Source organism: Tachysurus fulvidraco, chromosome 1 (assembly GCF_022655615.1).
Source record: "Tachysurus fulvidraco isolate hzauxx_2018 chromosome 1, HZAU_PFXX_2.0, whole genome shotgun sequence".
In the NCBI taxonomy this organism is placed as follows: Eukaryota; Metazoa; Chordata; class Actinopteri; order Siluriformes; family Bagridae; genus Tachysurus; species Tachysurus fulvidraco.
The window spans coordinates 9,128,466-9,151,281 of NC_062518.1; the positions used below are offsets into that span (position 1 = coordinate 9,128,466).

General features: G+C 39.8%; 1 protein-coding gene across 3 annotated transcripts in view; it reads left to right on the top strand.

Annotated features, from left to right (window-relative positions):
• The window catches only part of b4galnt4b (beta-1,4-N-acetyl-galactosaminyl transferase 4b), a 95,506-nt gene that overhangs the window by 33,167 nt on the left and 39,523 nt on the right, over positions 1-22,816 (top strand). For all 3 annotated transcript variants that reach the window (XM_027136881.2, XM_027136880.2, XM_047806713.1), the window contains one exon: positions 18,038-18,136. In XM_027136881.2, coding sequence (XP_026992682.1) covers positions 18,038-18,136 — 99 coding nt within the window. The remainder of the gene's footprint in view (positions 1-18,037; positions 18,137-22,816) is intronic.

Genomic DNA, 22,816 nt, shown 5'->3' on the forward strand with positions numbered 1-22,816 from the left:
ATAATAAAAGACCTTAAATTTTGGGATGGTCAAACAAAAATATTTATTCTGGTACTGAGAGAAATCTTGATCTGATCTTCTTCATTTAAGCAAAAGTTGTCTTCTTTTTTATTGTATGATGTGGAATACTATCATAGAAATATAAAAAGAAATAAATTACTTTGTAAGTGAATCAGTAATTAAATGCTAGAGCCTTGGTTATATCTTGGTGTGATCCTGGCTCTATTCAGGGTTCCTAGTTCTCCAGATTCTTCCCACCTCCAAAAGGTTCATTTGTCATTATAAACCCTGTTTTTAACCACAGACGTTGGAACGTCTTGCAGTTGTAATTTAGATGCTGAGTAGCACCAAATCTTGCATGGCGCCCTGCAACTCTTTTTGCAGTGTTAACCTTACATTACGGTGCGTAACGTGTACATTGGGAAATGATGCAGTGTCAGAATGTTACAGCTAAATGCTTAGCAACAGCCAGCCAATCAGAATACCTGCCTCATATCCTATCATATGAGGATATGTGCCTCATATCACACGTTTTATACAGTCACAGATAGCCAATGTTGGGTAAATAGAAATTGCAGCGTTTGAGGGAAAAATAAAAAAATATCTCAAATGTGGATGGAAAGAATGTCAATTGGAGCAAAGAGGATTTATATGGTGACTTTTTGTCAGTGAGACGAGCCAATATTTAAACCGGTCGAGTACTATGTGTTTAAACAATAATATTGTGTGTTTATCTAAAATGAGCAGTGTGAAACATGAAACAAGGTGACCCAGAATTCTGTTACCAGAAGTTCACAATGACTCAGGATTAGCTATTTCAAGAGTGAAAAGCTCTCCATTGTTCCTGAGATTGATGATGACCAAGATGAAGATGATGAAAGTGATGACATTGATATTAAATGTTCTATATAGTAAATCATATTGGCATGTGCAGCTTAATGAGTGTAGTAATAAGAAATATTCTCCTTTAAATGAACAGAAGCAATAAAAAGCCCATTTTGCAGCAGATGCAGTGTATCTAGTGTCACACAGTGCAGCACAAGCACAGGAGCAGCACCACATCTATTGTTCTCAATTGTTCCTGTGGCCCAGATGGATGCACTGTGTTGTGTGAAGCATGTAGCATGAGGCACACAAAGCATTTTTTTTTTCAATTGAATTCTATTTCTTCCATGATGTCTAACCAGAAACACTACAAAACATAATAATAATGAGATATCTCCAGTGCATGCACAAGAAATATGGCAGAGGTATTATAGCCTGTAAGCATCATCAGTTAAAAAAACATTATTGGCCAAGCTTTGGAGTAAAAAAATCTAACTGAATTAATCAATCTTATGTGATTATATACTTTATATGTTGTATTTTATATACAGATATTTGCACATTACAGTATATTTACTGACCCAGTGCAATGAAGCACAAAAGGGGAATGCTACAAGCCTTGTGACAATGCAGTGTAAAATAAAAAGCATCACAGCGCAGATGCAGCATGCCATGCTGGTTCTGGTGTAAAATGGGCTTAGGAACACATTTAACTTCAATGGCACAATGACAATGAGAAAGCTTTTAAAATTATGTGCTTGTGCCACCATCTTACCACATATATAAGAATTTGTTTTTGTAAAATGGTGCTTTTTAGGTGAAAATTTACTCTAACTAATCATAGAGACAGACAGACAGACGGACAGACAGACAGACAGACAGACAGACAGATGCAGACAGACAGACAGACAGACAGACAGATGCAGACAGACAGACAGATACAGACAGACATAGACAGACAGACAATGGCAGACACAGACAGACATAGAAAGACTTAGACAGAAACAGACTGACAGACAGAGACAGACAGACATAGACAGACAGACAGACAAAGGCAGACAGAGACAGACAGTCAGAAACAGACAGACGGACAGACAGACAGACATAGACAGGCAGACAAAGGCAGACATAGACAGACATAGACAGACAGACAGAAAAGGACAGACAGACAGACAGACATAAACAGACAGAGACATTCTTGACCACAAGGAGGAGGAACTTTAATAGAGATAATTAAGGCTAATTATAGTAAGCATTGTGTCTGATATATAACCGTTTACACTCCTATCTAACACATTCACAACAATTTATGCAGGTATGACTACCTATCATTATCTCTGTAGTTATATAACATATGTTAGAAATCTTTGTGTTAAGTCAAAAACACTGCATTTTCACATTATGCAAGAAGACTACGAGACTGTGTATATGAGCTGGTTCATTATGCACAAAGACAGCCGGGGCACTTCATAATCTAAAGTTGAATACAGCCGACAATTATATCGAAGACCATACAGATAATGCTTTAAGCTGAAATAAGAGCTAAACAAAAAAACATGAACACTGAGAAATGTATAATAACAAAAACAAAGAAGAACAAAGGACAGGCATATACATTATAGATCATGAGAAAGCAAAACGTACACTCAATTGATCTTAAATGATTACATTGTGGATACATAACGTTTTATTACATAATCATGGACAAACAGAAATAAATCTCACGTTTTAATGCTGTTATATTTCACATTAACATTATCAGAAATTTTCAAATCATTTAATTTATTTTTACAGGATTATTTGTTTGTCCCTCCCTACATTTTTTTACCTACCTGAGCTCCATGTAAAAACCACCACCATTCATTTCAATTTTCTATTTTTTTACCCAAAATCTCAGCACAATCTTTCAATTCTTAATGTTAACAGTTGATCCACTTTTATAACTCACTTTGTGGCTGAACCTCCAACTGTGTTCTATTGACCCACTGCATCCAGTCCACTACAGAGTCCACAGAAGCTTTATGTTATTCTTCATGCCGTTTTTATCTGTAGCAAATAGAAATCCATTTGGGATTCTATTTTAAAACAATTGAAGGCAGATTTTTATGTGGATCCTTGTTACACAGCAAATTTCTGTATGTTTGAATGTATGTGCTTTTACTGATTTTAAGTACTAAGTAATCACTGTAGTATAAAATATACTTTAACTGAGTCGCAATAAAACTGCATGTAAATGTGAGTCTTTATTAACCCAGTGGTCAATTTAAAACTATTTAATCCCCACGACTGGCATGATTTTCAATGCTTTTATGAAGTCAGAGATGCAGATGGGGGAAAATGTGATATTAGGAATGATCTAAATAGAATTTCTGATTCCATAGTAGGCAAATGAGGAACATAGCCCTGCATGAGATCCACTGACTCTGAGTGAACAAGACATATGTCTCCAACTAGCACTTTCCTTTAAAAAAAAAAGAAAAAGCAGATTGCAAGGTTGTGAGGTGTAAGAGCAGTCTAATAAGAGCAGCATGAAGTATGAAGGGTTGAGTAAGAGAGAAAGAGAGAGGGAGACAGGGGGAGAGAGAGAAAGAGAGAGAGAGAGAGAGAGAGAGAGAGAGAGAGAGAGAGAGAGAGAAAGAGAGAGAGAGAGAGAGAGAGAGAGATGGAGAAAGCAAGACTTGGAGAGAGAGTGTGTTTGAGAGAGAGAGAGAGAGAGAGAGAGAGAGAGAGAGAGAGAGAGAGAGAGAGAGAGAGAGAGAGTAGGGGGGGTAGGGGGGGTCTTCTGTGGCCTGTTTTCTGCTTGCACTTGATAATATACTGCGCTCTGATGAAGAATGGGCATAGGCACGTTGTTCCCATTGAGTCCCATTGATTTTCTCCAGTTCCTATGATTGATTTTCTTCCTGACCATTAATCCCATTCTCACAACACCTCCCTCTCATTGGCTACACCACCATCTTGCTCAGGTTGCTTCTTTACTCTTGATAAAAAATAAAAAACCTCTGAAAATAGGTATTGAACAGAATTCAGTTTATTTTCCATGCCCATCGTCATTTATATCCTTTAGTAAATTTGTTCTTATACACATTTCTTGGCCACTTTGTTTTGGAGATAAACACTTTCAATGCACAGTCTGGTTCACCTGAGTAAAAGTCTAAATTGATTTCTGTGATCCTGTGAGAGTCTGTATATTGGTCTTTATAATGCCTGTCTTGTTGTGCTCAGCATGAAGCCATTGGTCATACGAGGGCTCACAATTTAATGCCACAATGCTTAGTGGATGCTTTTGTGTAAAATCCAGCCTTCTGAAGCTTTCAAAGATTCCCCAAAGCTAAATAAATTAAACAGATCTCTCAAAGTAATGTCTGAGCTGGGGTGTCTTTACTCAGACTAATAGTGGAGAACTATTTGAATTATATTGAAATATTAGGTTAAAGCATTTAATGAGAAGCGGTCAACCCTGTGAGGATCCTGAGGCATCTAGATATTGTAGCAGCTCCAGATTCCTCATCTTGCTGATTTCTGAACTTCGAAGAGAAATTGAAAACCCCATGAGGACCTCTCAATCAATACACAAAACAACATTCTACATATGCTGTATCTCCTTCTTGGAACATTTGAAGGCTCGGGCATGGAGAAGGTAGTGTCAAATCAATAATGAACTAATTTCTGAATTGCTCAGGAACTCCTAGTTACATGACTCCAAAAGACTGTATACACTGTAGATTTATAATCAAGATAGTTTATGATAATTCACACTCTCCTGTGTTTATAATGATTTATATTCACACTCTCTGGTGTCACATAAAGGAGGATGGGTTCCCTTTTGAGCCTGATTCCCCTCAAGATTTCTTCCTCATAACATCTCAGGGGGTTTTACCTTGCTCATTAGGAAAAACAAATAAAAAAATATAAGTCTATTATTAAATATTGCATTTTTTGTTCTATATTTTTCTTTTAAAAAATATTTTTTTAATGTCTATCGTTAAATGCGCCAAAACTGAATTGAATTGATTTTAAACTAGAGATATTTTTTTGTTAGTTGGGGTCACAAATTAAACCTGGATGTGCACTATGTGGATATTTTTTTTCTGGTTCATGGTAAGGTAATAGAGGTAGTGTAATGGATACATTATTGGAATGTACTTTCTCATACTGTATATACTGTATGTGCACAATGAAAAGAGCTGACCTTATGTCATGATTTTCATAAATTACTTTATTATAAAACAGTTAGTTCTGGTTCATTACTTATAGGTTAGACTGGTGTTCCACGACTATATTTTCTTTAATCCTATTGGGGTGTTTAATTATGTAATGTAAGACACAACAGCCGAATTGAGTGAAGTGAACTTCTCTTTAACTCGAATTGTCAAGTTTAGGACATTAAAGTCAAGTTCATAAATTTGAAAGATTAAAGTCCTTTGTTTTGACTACTTTATTAAGTTTAACCAGCATGAATGTTTACAGTGTTTGCTTAACTCAGCTGATCTGTATTAGCCACATAAGTCGAATTCCTAGTTTGAAACAGTTACTATAGTATTATTAGGGAACAGCAATGGAAAAATATGCTTTTCAGGAATATAACTTTTTGCTTGAAATAAGAAAGTCTGCCAGATTAATAAAAGGAAGAAGGAAAGGCAATTTTTATAGAGGTGACTTTAACAGGAATGTACAAATGAATGTGTGCTAGCTAGTGAGCTAGTCAGCATGCTATAAAGTTTTCCTATAGTGGAGCAAAAATAAACAGAAATTTTAGTCATATTGTGTCTGTTTGAGACATGGGATATGCATCAGTAATGAGAAACTTTCCTACCTCACTCAGTACAAGCCTCCTAAAAACACACAAAGAGACCTGTAGCTAGCACAAAAAATACACACATAGGAAAATGTACTGTATATACGTTTTTATTATTCTTTTTAGTTTTTGTCTGGGAACCAAGCCAGCCAGAGACTTTAACTGTAAAATCAATCCTGCATCATTTGCTCATTATTTAAATGTGTACTTTAATATTTAAAGAAATAAAACCTTACATTCCCAAACTTAAGATCTATTTTTTGTGTTATTAGGCTTTGTGGATTTAATGTTATAGTGTATGATCAGACTAAATAAACATTGTAGTGAATTAAATATTGATGACTGCCCATGGGGATTTCTGTGCAATTTTTATACTCTGTGATGAAGATTCAGACATTAAATATCAACAAATATATCATCTCTTTACATGCTCTGAGGAGGTTTTCATAAATCTGGTGATATAAAGTGTCACGAAGTGACACGGTGAGACAAAGGCGGGTGAGGATCCAAACGCAGTTTAAGGTTTTTAATAAACCAAAACACAAACAAACAGGCAGGCAACGCGGAACAAACAGGAAACGGGAACACGGACATGCACACACCAACAACGACCAACAACATTGAAGTGAACAGACAGAGTATATATGGAGAACGAGAACCAATCACAAAACAGAGACAGACAAGGACTAAGACAAAACACCTGGGGAAGAGAATGAATGTAATTAGTGTCCATGGTAACAGATAGGTGGGCGGGGTCAACAATTAACATCAGGGAGAGACGGCAGACAGAAACAAGGGGAAAACACAGACAGACACATTACAGAGCCCCCCCCCCTACGAGCGGCTTCCAGACGCTCCCAAGTCCACAAAACCCAGTTCAGGTGGGTGGAGCGAAGGCGCAACCAGGGTGGGAGGGCGGGTCGGGTTCGTGTAGTGGTGGCGGCCGCCGAGCAGGAGGCCGGGGTGGCGCCAGCCGAGCCGGAGGCCAGGGCGGCGCCGGCAGAGCAGGAGGCCAGGGCGGCGCCGGCAGAGCAGGAGGCCAGGGCGGCGCCGGCAGAGCAGGAGGCCAGGGCGGCGCCGGCAGAGCAGGGGGCCAGGGCGGAGCCGGCAGAGCAGGGGGCCAGGGCGGAGCCGGCAGAGCAGGGGGCCAGGGCGGAGCCGGCAGAGCAGGAGGCCAGGGCGGCGCCGGGAGAACAGGAGGCCAGGGCGGCGCCGGGAGAACAGGAGGCCAGGGTGGTGCCGGAGGCAGAGCCAGAGACCAGAGCAGAACCGGAGACCAGGGTGGTGCTGGAGGCGGAGCCAGAGACCAGAGCAGGACCGGGGACCAGGGTGGTGCTGGAGGCGGAGCCAGAGACCAGAGCAGGACCGGAGACCAGGGTGGTGCTGGAGGCGGAGCCAGAGACCGGAACGGAGTTGGCAGCCAGGGTGGTGCTTTGGGCCTATGAACAGGGACAGGAGGTAGAAGGGCTGGCAAGTCCAGCGAAGCAAAACACAGGAAAACAGAAACATGCATAGGTTCAGGCCAGGCAGAGAGTTCAGGTAGTTTGGGTGTCATGATGTCGACCGCGTCCTCTGACTCAGTCATTTCGGTCGACCCGGCCCATTCGGCTGGTTCAGTCAGCTCGGCCGGTTCCGTCGACCCGGTCGGTTCGGCAGGTTCCGTCAACCCGGTCGGTTCCACAGGTTCCGTCGACCCGGTCGGTTCCGCAGGTTCCGTCGACCCGGTCGGTTCCGTCGACCCGGACGGTTCGGCAGGTTCCTTCGGCCCGGTCGGTTCCGTCGACCCGGACGGTTCGGCAGGTTCCTTCGACCCGGCAGGTTCCGTCGACCCGGTCGGTTCGGCAGGTTCCATCGACCCGGCAGGTTCCGTCGACCCGGTCGGTTCGGCAGGTTCCATCGACCCGGTCGGTTCCGGCGACACGGCTGGTTCCGGCAACCCGGCTGGTCCAGCTGGCGGCTTAGGGATGCCGGCCGCCCGAGCCGACCTCATCGGGGTATCCGCCAGTTTGGAGACCAGCCGGTTAGCACGGACCTCAGCCGAGCTCGCCGGTACGGTAGCCATGGGAACTGGCTCAATCACGGATGTGCACGGGACTGGTCTGGGCGGAGGCACTGTGGAGCATTCGGGCGTCCGTGGCTGATTCCACTCTGTGGCCCACGGATCCCGATGCTTGCTGCCCCCCCTCAAAAAATACTTACGGCCGGCTTCCGTCTCTACAGTGCTCACGCTCAGCGTGGACCCGTCCAGGAGCAACGCCAAGTTGACGAACTCCGAGAATGTCTTTATTTCTCTGGTAGACGGCATCAAATACCGCAGGATCTCCCTTAGTCCGTGCTTAAAAATGTCTTTGAGTGCCTTCTTATCGAAGTTGACCTCGCTGCACAGGTCCAAGAATACCTCCGTGTACTCCTCAACTGGGGCGTCCTCCTGACGTAGGCAAAACAGGAGTTCTGCTGGATCCATTGGTGGTTGGTCGTTCTGTCACGAAGTGACACGGTGAGACAAAGGCGGGTGAGGATCCAAACGCAGTTTAAGGTTTTTAATAAACCAAAACACAAACAAACAGGCAGGCAACGCGGAACAAACAGGAAACGGGAACACGGACATGCACACACCAACAACGACCAACAACATTGAAGTGAACAGACAGAGTATATATGGAGAACGAGAACCAATCACAAAACAGAGACAGACAAGGACTAAGACAAAACACCTGGGGAAGAGAATGAATGTAATTAGTGTCCATGGTAACAGATAGGTGGGCGGGGTCAACAGTTAACATCAGGGAGAGACGGCAGACAGAAACAAGGGGAAAACACAGCATATATTATAATGTACTATCTTGCTGTTAAATTTATGACATGATCATACAAACTGGCAATACTTTTTGAAAAGTAGGTATAAAAAGGATTTTTCTTTCATTATAATGAATGTACATGGAGCTTAAGTAGAAGCAATGATTCAGAAGATGAACATCTGATAGTAACCATTATACCATTACACTTAATACAGTTCTATTACATGGCTCCTAGGGCAATTTCTTGCACATTATTCAGCAGGATATGAAACTGAGACATCAAAGTATAACGTGCCCTTCGAAAAATCAAAGAGTTACAGTTTTAATGTGTTGGTTTTCGAAATTAGAATAGAGCATTACAGAGAATCTTGGTGAGTAAGTAATGTGTTTTAATAACTTATAGCCTCTTGTAAAGATTACCCACTATGTACGCGTTCTTGTCTTTCTGACTTTACATCCTACTGTAGTATGTTTCCTTGTCATCTTTCATTTAAGCCAATTTTGAAAGCAGCAGTGTTGTGTATTTTCTCTCCTATTAGACTTGGCAGGGTTGACCTTCCGAATCACCCAGGCTCTTCATGTATTTTAAGGCTGGCATTGCTCCACAATGGCGTGAGTGTGTGTGCACCGTATGCATGACAGGTTGACTTGTGTGTTCATGGGAAGTTAAGGTGTTTGTGTAGAGAGACCCGAGGGAGCAAAACTCCAGACAGCTAGAGTCTACACTCACATCCTTCTGGCCGTGTGTATTAGTGGACTGGCCTTTCATTGGAGTCTCTGTCAGAGACTTCTGACAGCTTTTAGCTTTTAACTTTCTTCAGACATAGAAGAATTTTTAAGGTCAGTATGAGCAAAAGAATATTCTGAAGGATGTTTGAGTTGAGTTGAGTTGAGCGGAGATTAGATGAGGTGAATTCAGTACGACTCCCAGGCAGAGATGTCTTTGAAGACAAATCATATACAGTATATGTATTCTTAATTAAAACGTCAGACAAATACCTCATGCTTCTTTGACAAGACTAAAGGAAGTTGTTCCTATGATAACAGCAAATTAGGGACAAATCTGTGAAATCAAGCATGGATAATGTGCATGTTTATTCATATTGGACACCCTGTTTGTTGTAAGGCTTTCTCCTCTAAGCAAGTAACATGCACATGCACACAGACAAAGAAAAAAATATAAAATGATTTCATGTAATATCAGGTAAATAAATCCAAATTAGATTAAACTACACAATTATTATTATGTTTTTATTATTAAGCCGTATCACATCAGTGCGCTTACACTGAATATCGGCACAGCTTTGATTTGGCCATATACTGTAGTAATCATATCCGTGTCGATATTCAGTATATGCCTGATTACAAATGTGTTATTGCTTTTAGACAGCAGCTATATAAACAAAAATTAATATTTAGTGAGTGGCATTTCAGACACAAAAGGGCCAAATGTTTTGTTTATTTTTGCTCCTCTAGTGGAAATAGAGCTAAAAAGCCACACTCACTTTATAGCATGTCAGCTATATGACTAGCTAGCTCACATTGATATACACATTTCAGTTAAAGGTATTTCCAGTAAAATCTCTGTCCCTTTTACTCGTTCATATTCATCTAACTTTTACATTTTAAAGTAAGATGTTGCTAACACTGCTATATTGACTAGTTTTGAACTATTCTAGTTCATGTGGAGTTACCTGGTGAACAGAAATGAGTAGAAAGATACTGTCACACCCTGGAGGAGGAGGACAGACCCATAAGCAGGATAGCTTCAAATAAATAATAAACACAGAACAGGAACAAAGACGAAAACTATACAGGACAAAGAACGAGGAAGAACAAGATACACTGACAATGATTCTGTGCTGCCATCGGCAACGCGGCACGGTTAAATAGACATAACGTTTAACGATAGGGAACAGGTGTGCAGAGATGGGGGGGAGTAAACAAGGGTGTGGCAGACATGGCATGGAACATAAACAGAAGCACATGGCCAAAAGTCCGGGTTGAACCGTAACAGTACCCCGCCGAGGCGCTGCTCCAGAAGTGCCAATCCCGTCTTAATAACAATCCCAATGAGGTCCAGGAGGGTGAGCAAGGCACATGGCGATGCAGATGTGGGGGCAAGGCACACGGAGCGACATCCACAGCCGAGCAGAAGGGCCAAGTGACGTCCACCGCCGAGCGGAATGGCCGAGCGACGTCCACTGCCGAGCAGAAGGGCCAAGCGACGTCCACCGCCGAGCAGAAGGGCTGAACGCAACCCCAGACACACCACGGCCAGAACACGTCTCGAAGACCAGAATGGGAGGGAGGAAGGGATTGTGGGAATGATGCTCTGCTACCGGCCTGCAACACCCCCTGCGGAACAGGAAAACCAGGAAGTGAAGCGATGTCCCGCACCAGAACAGGTGCGTGGCGATGCCGCAGGATACAAAAAATAAGGACCAAACCGGGATGGTGACATCGTCCGCAGAACAGAAGTGAGGGGACGTCCTCCTTGGGGAACCGGAAGTGGAGCCCCTCACCAGATAAAATGCTGAGCGATGTCCAATGGAAAAGAGGCATACTGGAAAAAAGTCCAGTGGAAAAGAGGCATACTGGAAGAACAGTCACATTCATTGGAGGAGGAAAAAAAATTATGCCCCCAATAAGCCGGTCCAGGCTGGAAGCTATCTTGCTGGGTCTGAGTTTGCGCGCAATCATGGTTAAATAGACATAACGATTAACATTAAGGAACAGGTGTGCAGAGACGGGCAGGAGTAAACAAAGGCGGGGCATACACGTGACACAGAAAATAAACAGAAGCACATGGTCAAAAGTACGGGCTGAACCGTAACAGATACAGACTGTGAAACTTTCCAGTGCGGTTATAGGATCTTTAGGCACTCAGAATGCTGCCAGACCAATCAAATTAGTAGGATGAAGCTAAATGTTGTATAATTATGAGTTATCATATGATTGTAATGCTTATCTGGTGTTTTAAGAAGTTTAATCCCTGCAAAGTGGCTAACAATATGCAAAAAAGTAATATTAAACATATTCAAGATGATTAAGTTAATTAATCCTGGGATTGGGGTTGATGTGTGTGTGTGTGTGTGTGTGTGTGTGTGTGTGGGTGTGGGTGTGTGTACATGCAGTGATATGTGGGGCGATATCACAGATTTGCATATGGGAAAACAACACATAAATACTACAGATTATAATAATTTTTTTATCTTTTTATTTCTTTATTTTTATTGCTTTACTTGTGTTTAAGTTGTTTTAAATGGTTACATTTCACACAATTATTTTCATGTTGCACAAAAACATGTCATGCTTGTTATTGGCTGTCATGATCATTCTTGAGTGGATTCCATCAATCATACTGTGTGTTACAAACCCTTTTTGTATGTGCCTAGGGGTCAAGGGTGCAACATTAAAACACTGAACGTGTACTGGAAATAAGTACTAACTGGAAACCACCAAGTCCACAATAGTGTCTTTTATTCTAGTGAACCATACCATCACCAACCAGTCCAAGCATTATATACAAACTATATACATTATAATGTTTACAAAACTATGTACAGTCGAGAAACAAACCCCAAAATAATTCACATCAAAACAGGGACAAGAGAAAAGAACAAGACCGTGCCAACTCAGGGAAAGAAACAAAACAAAACAATCTTACTAAACCGGAAACAAAACTTCTAATCTAACTCAGTCACGATAAACCATACGTTAAACGAAAAGAAACATTTTCAGCGGGCAAGACGCCCTAACTACACTACACTTACTAGAAACAAAAATACAAGGGGTGGCACGTGTCACTAACTTAGTGTTCTAAACAAGTAGCTGTGGCTCAGTGTTGCATATGTACATCACGTGATGTCTTACCTGTTCTATCTCTTTCCCCGTTTATGGTGTGATTTGATATTTAATCAGCCAGATAACAGTCGGTAGGAAACATCAGAGAGACAGGACCAGAATGAGGCATGGAACACTGATACAGCACAGAACACAGACTTAACCAACAAATTAAAACAAGGATGGTACAGGACAAAACAAAAACCACACGAGTCAACCACCAGACAAACAAAAGACGCCGCGTGCCAGAGAACTCCCGCCTCCTGCACAGGTGTGCCTTTTAAATCCCACGTAGGGCACCCTCATTGGTGGAGCTGCACATTGTCATCATCACGCATTACGGTGATTGGCAGACACACACTGACCTGTTAAAACAAAAGTGAGGGCAAAAGAGAAGGGAAGAAAAACAACAACAAAACACCATTCCAAAAAAAAAACGAACAATAATATGGGGACGTACTGTAACACTGTGTCTATACAATTCACACTCATTATAGTGCATGTAATCATCCAGGTGCAGGTTAGAATTGAAGAAGATGTGATCTTAGACACCATGTCGTCTTTGTTGCTGCCAGATGGGCAGGTTTGAATATTTCAGAAACTGCTGATCTCCTGGGATTTTCACACACAGTCTACACAGAGTGGTGCTAACAAAAAAAGAAAGAAAAAAAGAACATTTGAACAGGAGAGAGAACAGAAGAGAATGGACAGACCGGTAGATGGTAAACCCACTTTTTTTTTAAATCTGTGGGATGTGATGAGCAGAAAAGCAGCTCAGAACTCACAATAAATTAAACTAAGGAAAGTGATGCTAGAATGTTGCACAGGATCAGTTACAGTGAGCTTGTATACAGTATATACAGTATGAGAGAGGAGAGGGCCATTAAACAGGAATGAAGAATAACATAAATGCTGAGTGGAGAACGGATTCCGCATCTACCAGAAAGCTGCAAGCTAAGCAGCCATGCTGGATTTATTTATAGATTCTTCAATTATATGCCATATAGTTGCTTTACACAATTTTTTTTTCTAGCTGTCTCATCACTTTTTGGAATTTTTGCAATATAATACAGAATAGGTAAGACCATATTAAGAACATTTTTATTATTTCTTTTTTTTTTAATTCATTTGATTTGTTTTCATATTTTATGAGGTACATTTTATGCTTTCAGTACAAAAAGTTTTACTGTTCAAAAGTTTTGTCCAAATATCTGCCTGAACTGTTATCATTTAACCGTCCCATTTTTTTTCTTTCAAAAATAGATTTTCCCTAAAAAAAAATTCAGTAACTCTGTGTACTATAAATAGCGTGAATATCAACTTTACATTCAAGCAAGCTTTCCATTTGCGGCCCCCGCAGTGTAACAGTTTTTCAGCTGAAAGCACTAAGATGTAATGATGAGCTATGGAGACTTCTGGGGGGAGAACTCTAGGCTATTAAATGAAAAGCAATTACATTAAATATCCAAAATCTGTGGGTTAAGCTTCGGTGAGCTTCTGTGTTTACCCTACCGAGACCTCAATTATCCTTTGTAAATCCATTTGTTATATTGTTACTATAAAAAACAGGAAATGCACAGTACAAAGCAAACAGATTCAGAAATGAGCCCAATATAATAATATTCAGCTGGAATCTAGAATTATTGTTGTTATTTTTCACAAAGCAGTGCAGCTGCTTTGACTTACAGTATATACTGTATAAGATTGATCATTTGGATTGTTTGGAACTTTATATGCAGCATATTCTTTATGCTACATAGAAATCACTGACATAACTGTAGTATTAAGATAGAAGGTTCGAATCCAGATGATGTGAGCCAGAGTAAGACAATTCTCTCTCCAATGTTAATCATGGTGTATGCAGAAACGTGTAGGTTTTTTTTTTACTTCCTGTGACGTAACAGTTCAAAACTATAATGTGGCGCATGCTAACCTTCACCCTTATTAGCTGTTGTGTTAAAGTGGAGAGCTTACTGGAGTACGGAATTTAGCAGGTGACCAAATTGAGGAGAAAAATGGTAAATGACATAATTTTCTATTTTATTTATGTATATATGTATACTGTATATTATATGATTCTACATGTTGCCATATTAGTATCTTTTCGTATCCAAATTAGTATTAGTATAATTTATGTAATGTGTTGTCCTACTTATTTTCATCTTTACGGAAAATCTGAAGTCACTACAATTGCATTCTGGCAAATGCTCAAAATATAAAGTGACAGTAATAGCATGAAATTGACCTTGTAGCCACAATTTAATTTACTGTATTGAATCTATGATTTATGTTTCTCAGAATCAGTTCAGAGTCTATTTGGCAATTATTGTATTTTAAAATGAAACAATCGATTTAAAACATAAAATGTAATTATTTTATTGTGGAACACGGCCATGGAGATGACTTATGAATGAATATTACACTTAAACCTTTGAATGATGCATAAATACATCTTGGAGTAATGAATATTCCATTTGTATACTATTATCCCCTCACCTCAGGCACATTCTTTTTTGTTTAGTCTTGCCAAATAATGAAGCGAAAGCCATGTGTTATGAATGATGCTCAAATTATACAATGGCCAGGAGAGGCTTAGTATGTAGCCATGATTCATTAATTGATGGATTCGATGTATTCATTTCAGGCTGTGTTTTTTAAAAATAACCACCATGCCACCTCTGTGGCTCTAAAGAAGTGCTCCATGAATCTTGTTCAATTTTCAATAAAAGTGCTGTCCAATGTGAAAGGTACTTTTGAAGGATTTGACTGCTTTGACAGTTTCCTTTAGAAGGTTATGTGGCTTAAATCTTGCTGACTTTTTCCACTTGCACTGAACATATGCAATTCAAGCTATCATCAAAAATGATGGAAGTCATGCCTTCTTAAATATAAAATGTTTTGCTTGTGAAAATTTGTACAGATTAGTTGCATGCATTATGACAGCTCATGATCCAATCCCCTGTTTCAACTTTCCTGGAACAATAAGAAACTTTAAAAGTTGCAACATCACTAAGTCTATCATGCGTGTGTTTACTGCTTTCAGAAAGAGAAAAGCACCAATAAATCCCTCATGCTGTGCCACTTGGTCCTGCTCCTCTGTGCTCCCTGCCCTGCTAATCTAACAAGGTGGAATTCATTAACCTTGCCCGTATTCCTGACCACATGTCTCCAGCGGTTGCTGGGTGCTGGTTATCATTCCTGCATTGTCGACAGCCTGATGGAGGCAGAGAAAATCTAGAACTCATTTATTTATGAGTCCTATACGCCGTCTAGCACCGGGGTCAATAACATCACACACTCACACAGAGCTGGATAGCAGCAGCATGCAGGTCGAGCAGCACTGAGGCCAATCATTTAGACACCTTTAGCTGAGGTTCTGAAGCCTCTGGCATCTGCAGTGAGACAGGGGTCATGGCACATGGCTTAATTGGAATGGAGAAGATTTTTGGGCATGGCCTCATTATTTTATGGAGCTCAGAAGGATTGCTGTCATGTCTTAAGGATTGTATGCCTATGAATGGCATTTGTTGACATCATTAGCAATGTTTGAGAGGTTTGTGTTTGTGATTGTTAAAAAATGCCAAAATTGTCACAGAAGCAATGCAGATGATTTGAGAAATATTCTAAGCTATAATATAGGTATAATTCTGGCTAGAGTTATGTCACGTTGTGCCTAGAGGCTGCCAGCTTTTTAATGCATTTATAAATTCTTGCACCCTATTAGCAGGTGAATTATAAGTGAGATGCATTTTGCCATCATAATTCGAAGCTCATCTTCGTCCTCAGTGGTTTGTCATTTTAGTGCCAGCTGTCTCATTTGTGTATCATTATCAGAGTCAGCTTCTGGGTTCCAGCATGAGTTATAAACATTACATGACTGTCACGCTTCACTCTTTCTCACCCACACTATCTATACACACACACTGTCTATCTCTTTCTCTCTTTCTCTCAAGTACACTGTTTGTCTTTTCTAATCGTCCACCTGTCACCCTCATTTGCGGAAACAAAGAGGTGTTAAGAGTTTACAGAGTCTTTGAAGCGTAGCAGATTTGATTTGATTACACACATTACCCGGGCGTTTATGTGCGCGCTTGTGATTTAAGTTCTACGTTTTACATACTGCTTGTAAATTGAACAATCCATTACAGACATACAGAGTAACATCATTTTTAATTGCTTTCCTTTCCCACAAGTCTGTAAAATGAGAGGAGGATTTAAAGGGAAAGTTCATTTATTGTCCTTACCTGGAGCTAACTCAAATATCATTTGTATTGCCTCTCAGGACACAGTGTTAAGGAATTTATATCGTTACTTCTCATTGTGTTCTGCACTGAGGAACCGGCTTCATGGTGACTGTTTGGCAGCGATATTGCAGGGATTAGAGATGAAGCCTGACTGGGATTAGTGTTAATAGGAAAGCAGAAACCTGTACACACCCGTCGATGAGTCTTCCCTCCTGAGCCTCAATGACAACTGAGCAGTGAGATGCTGCGTAAACAACAGCATTTTGTTTGCTGATGATTTGTCTTGTGAGAAGCAGGTTTATTAGAAATAAGCTTTTTTTCTGTAACATGACCATTTGTCTCCTATGTGAAGCCTTTAGTTTTGTGACAACGGAATAATTTTTCTTGTGATGGACCTTTCTTTGACAAAAGAAAAAAAAAGGAAAAAGAACCTTGTGCTGCATAATGCAGCCGAGGCAAAACTTCAATCAGTTTAAATCTTCGTTATCATCTTTTTAATTTGGATGAGGAAATATTTTAGCATCCATTCATTTGTATCTTTTGTCTTGGACAAAAATGTTGTGAATCTGGAGCATGCATGCTAGGGTTAATTTATTATAGTCTCCCTGGCATGTTTTGGTGAAATAGGAGGAAACTAGAGGACCCAGAGGAAACCCACTGTGTCATGAGGATTACCTGCAAGATATAATATGTTTATTATCATAATGATTTAGTAAGAATATTTTTAAGACTCCCCATTTGTCCAATTTTAATCATGGATGAAACAGTGATTTTGAATTTATAGTACCATGTTATTAAGCTTGTTTACTTGTGGTGTGCATTCTTTCCGTGCACATACCCGTAGCTTATCTTTTCAAATGGGGACAGTGTGTTTTGATTTATTCAATTTGATACAAATGCAGATATAAGGAAGGATATAACCGTCCCTTCCACCCCGACCTTAACGATATTGTGACCTGAGCTGAATTTGCAACTGTGTGGCCATGTTTGCATTTATGGCTACTATTACAACTCATACTGCTTCAAATCCTTTCAAATATAACTGCATTTTCAATTGTTTCTAAGGCATACACATCAGTAAAAAGCAAATGTTATTTTCTGAGTCCAGGATTTTTATGACTCTATTCTCTGAGGCTTTAACTAAAGGGTTTTGTATTTGCTTTGAGTGCAACAACAAGAACATTGGAATGATCTAACCAGTACGATAAAAGAGACCATTCACACCATGAATGAATAATGAATAGCTTTTTCATTCATTTTAAGCAAGCCAAAATTTTTCAAAACACCTTCTGTGTCAAAATATTGTCTTGGGTTTTTATAATAAAACAGAAGAATTAAATTTCAGCAGCCTAGACTAAGGTCTTCTGAGGTCTTCTCTTCAGAAAATAGATCATTTAGCTGAATTCTGCTTGCTCCAAGGTGTATACCTTTTCTCCCTCTCTCTCTCTCTCTCTCTCTTTGTGTTTGTACTCATTGTTGTAGGTGTGTGTACATGGAGCTTTGAGGACTTGTTTTCTCTGTTCCAGGGTGATGAGCTCGGTGAATCTGAACAGGAAAGATATGGCAAGACAGATATCCAAAAACTTCTGAGCCAGAAGCTCCTCAAGTTGCCATGGAAACCAGAGGTAAAGCCTCATTTGGTTGCCTTCATTTCTTTTACAAGCTGTAATGTTTACCCTCCAGAGGCTGGGTGAGGACGAAGTGTACACTGTGGAGGCTTTGTTTTCCCCAGTCATGATCGCTCACCTTCTCTCTCTCTACTGCTAGCTCTGTCTGAAAACGCCCACCATTCAATATTTTGTAGTCATGTCTAAAACCATAGTAAGCCAGTAGCATACACTTACAAGAACAGCATTCCCTGTGAATATAATCTGACCTATATAGTAACTAGGTTGTTGTTTCAAACATATCTGAGAATGGTGAGATGTTGGGATAGTGTTTTAAAAGGAGACTGTCACTGTTCCAACACATAATAATGAGTTTGGTCTATTTAAGGTAAGGAGCATGCGCTACCTCAGGAAATCACATTCACTCATTAGCAACATCACAGCATCAGGCAATCACAGGATCTATTGATCTATCGATCTATCTATTATAGTCAATAAATAATGTTAGCAATTATAATGGTAATTTTTTTACATGTTGTTCAATACAGTTACAATAACAGTCTTGGGCATGAGGCACGTTCTTATTATTATTATATGAGAACTGTATGTTTCAGACTTTACTGAATACAAACACAGATTATTTTGCCTGTACTCCAACAAATGAATCAGTTTAGTCTATTTATGGTGAGGAGCATGTGCTACTTCAGGAAATCGCATTCGCTCATTAGTAACATCACAACATTACAACATCAGGCAATTAGAATCTGTGCTGTGCTTCCTATTGATAAAAAATTCTTATTTTCAAGAGTATTTCAAATTAATCATAAATATACATGATGTTAATGTGAGTTACTTAATTATATACAGTATATTTATAGTTTACTCTGTATGGAACCCTAAGGGGCCCTAAGCTGATTTTTATGTTGCTTATTAGGTGAGACTGAACATTCACTAGTCACCACTGTGAATTCCCACACCAAAGGAATTCATCCTGCACTTATTTTTTGTTGTGATTAAAAATCAGATCCTTCTATGGTGGAATAGTGATTTCCACTGTGCCCATGCAATGTAAAAGAGCACACTCTGTGCTTGCATATTGCTTTTGAGAATTTTTGCATCCATAAACAGTGCAAAATGACGCACAGATGAGTTATTTTGCACATTTCTTGGACTTATTTACTTTGTTATTAACAGTGTAGCTGAACAAAACATCAAAGCTGGAAAAGTAGCCTGTTTACCTGTGATGTGTGGACTGACACCTTCGTTGTTGTTTATCAGCATTTATGTAAATGAATTCAAGAGACTAAGAGCCAGAGCCTCAATCCCCACACTAGTTAACTATTTTTTTTAAATTACTGGTCAGGCGCTAATAAATTATTTTATCCCCACTGGTGATGTCCAAGCTGCTTTCCTATAAAGGAATGAATAATAAGGAAACTGCTGATATAGTCTGTAGGCTGAGTAGTGAGCAGTCTATAAAATTATTTGCTGAAATCAGTCATCTAGCCTACATTAATGATTGACTTTATAGTAGCATAATACCAATAAAGAGAATAGTGTGATGAGGATGAAGACATTTGATGATACCTCTCTAACCCCCCAACACACACACACACACACACACACACACACACACACACACACACACACACACCTCACACTCCCACTAGAATAATGTGTGATTTCTCTGAGGAATCAACCACCCACACTTTTCCCATTGCTTTAGGAATTATACTAAAATTACACAAACAGGTGGCCAGGAGCACAGGAGGAAAAGCGATGATGCGCCAGTCCTTCTGCAGCACGGTATGATTTCTCTCCCAATATAGACGTGTTAGTCACCTGCAAACATGAAAACCTTCATTACTCAACCTCACTACATAAAACTATAAAACTAACAAGCCGGGTCAGTCTTTCTGTATCGTGTCACGACATTGTTAGTGCAACCCCATCGGATAAATCTAAGTTAAATGTGTTACTGACCTATCTGAATAATCATCAGAAAATGCTTGAGCTCATCACACCAAATCAAAGCCAAAGCGGAAACATGACTGCCAAGCTCTTATCAGCCAGTAATGAAGAGCACAGTGTTCTGCCACTCGCTGCCTCATTACTCCCCCTATTAATTAGCAGAATCCCAGTGTCCTGCCAGTTCTAAATGTGTGATTATCTGGCATAACAATGTCTTCAAAACAGACAATTGCTACAGAGTATCGTGGTAGGTAGAGAGTAATAGGAAAAGACGTGATATATCTGAGGAAGATATTTACAGGATACAAACTAATGGAGCACATAGTAACATAAGTATAGAAGTACCAGAGGTGTGGAATACTTACACAATTCAGGAAGTCCACAGAATCCATAAATAGAAGATAGGTGAAAGGGGAAGGATGTTTTAAGCAGAGCTATGAAGGAGGAGATGAAGGATCAGATAATGAGTCTTTTCTGAAGGTGCCTTTCCTCAAGGTGAATAATTTAACTGGAATTCAGCACCAGAGGAACACAGTTCCAGTGTGTCGTGTAAATTCAGACTGTCTATGGATGTAAAAATTCTGCTTGAAAAGATGGAATGAGCCAAAATTTTTAAGCTGGGCTTTCAAGGTTTTGAACAATAGTGGTTCCAGCTATAAGACAAATGGCAGATTTATGTAACAGCTATTTCTTAAGTGTGATGGTCTCTTTTCATGATTCATAGAAGATTTGTAACATTTAGGAGTATTTTCTATTTTTGGATGAAATCTCTATTGAAATCTCTATATAAACTTTAAGAGAACAACTGTTTATAGCTATTTTATTATTGTTTTGAAGACATTCTGTAACAAACGGAGACCGGACCCCAGATCTCCACAGTAGTCAATCACCCATGAGCAGAGAATCAGACCAAAATGCTGGATTATGGAAAACATGGCTTTAATTAACAAAAATAAACTACAATGCACTACAACAAGACTTTCACCAAACAGGAGACACATACTGTACTGTGCAGTTAAACAAACATAACAAAGACATGGAAACCATGAAACAATGACTAACAGAGACAGATACAAAAGGGATAATATATATTAGGGTCAAATGAGGAACCGGTGACATGATGGGAAGGCAGAGCGATAGGTAAAGGCTAAGCATGAGTCTCCTGGGGAATACGCAGAAAAGATGGCTGCAATGAAAGGCCTGCCAAAATCCCAGTCCTATTCAAGTTTAGACATCAATTCAGTCGGTCAGTTACTGAGATATAACAGCATTTTATTCCTTATTTCTCAAATAATATATCATAAATCTGTGTGCTTTTTTGTTTGGGGTTTATGTTTTATTTGAAAAAAAAAATCTTAAGACCTTGTTGGTTTGTAATGTAGAGCACCAGACACAATGTGACGGGATGTGTTAATCTCATAATGAATAAAATGTATAGTAGTTATAAAATATACGACTCAAGGGATATAATGATATTAATGTCATCCAAAAAATGAATGAAAATGTATACATAAAGGTGTGTTTTGCCTTTACAAAATAAACTAGGGCGATGACATGTTTTTACATCTTCTTTTCATTCACCTAAAGAAATCTGCAACACAAATGTCAAGAGTTCATAAAGCCATGTGTCAATGGTTCAGTGTTGAAAACATGTCAGCATAATGGGAATTCCATCTTGCTTCCAGTCTCCTTTGCTGCAAACCATCCTGCTGAATGATGATAGATGATACGTATGACTTTGCTAGCCATGGTGTTGACAAATCACCGTCGCAGTCTAGCACTGTGGGTAGTTTGCTGTGTCCCAGGAGAAAGGACACATGCCGTGAAAGGCAAGACTTTTCAAGATGGCAAAGATTTGGTGTGGATCCTAGTGGCTCTTCTTCCAGAGTGTGTGATATATGAGCTGCCAGTTTAGATTCAGACTAAACCTAACTAATATGAGTGTGAACACTTTCACCCATTCTTACATCAAGGGAAAGCTCAGGATAGTGTCAGCCACTAATCGACAGTGTTTCTGATTCGAGTGATTTGAGTATATGGATTGTGTTTCAGTCCTCCTGTTATGTTGGAAACATGCTTCCAATACACAATAAAGTCCAATCCTTCCATCATCTTTGGCCTAAACCCACCCTGGTGAAGAAATGACCTCTGGTATCACCTCATGATTTACGAGCTTCTCAGCACTGTTATTGAATTCCATTATTTGTCCGTGAGAACGTGTGGGGAATGCATCAGTGGAGCTTCATCTGGAAGTGCAGAGAGATCATTCTGATAGAAGGAAACGTCCTATCAACCACAGTCATCCTCCTTATGCACCCATGGCTCAAAGCACACGCTTATCCAAGCTGAGTATATTTAAGCGCTGCTCATTTTTCTTTGAGAAGATGAACGCTATCTGAAAAATACGGAAATTACTGCTGATAACACGGGGATTTGGAGGTTTTGGTGAATGTTGGCTTCTAATAAAGAATGAGGCTGCATATTAGGCTGTGGATTTTATCGGTTTCTCTGCAGCATTACCTTGTAAACAGGATTTCTGGATTTAGAACAAGAATCCATAGATGTTTTGGAGGGCTGGAGAAATTTATCCTGTGGTAATATAAATAAATGAACACAGTTGCGCATTTACGTTTATTTTAGTACTCAGTGATCAGTCACGCATTTTTGTATCTATTCCTACTACATTGTGTGTGCAAAGGAATGTAAAGTGATGCATTGAAAAAGAAG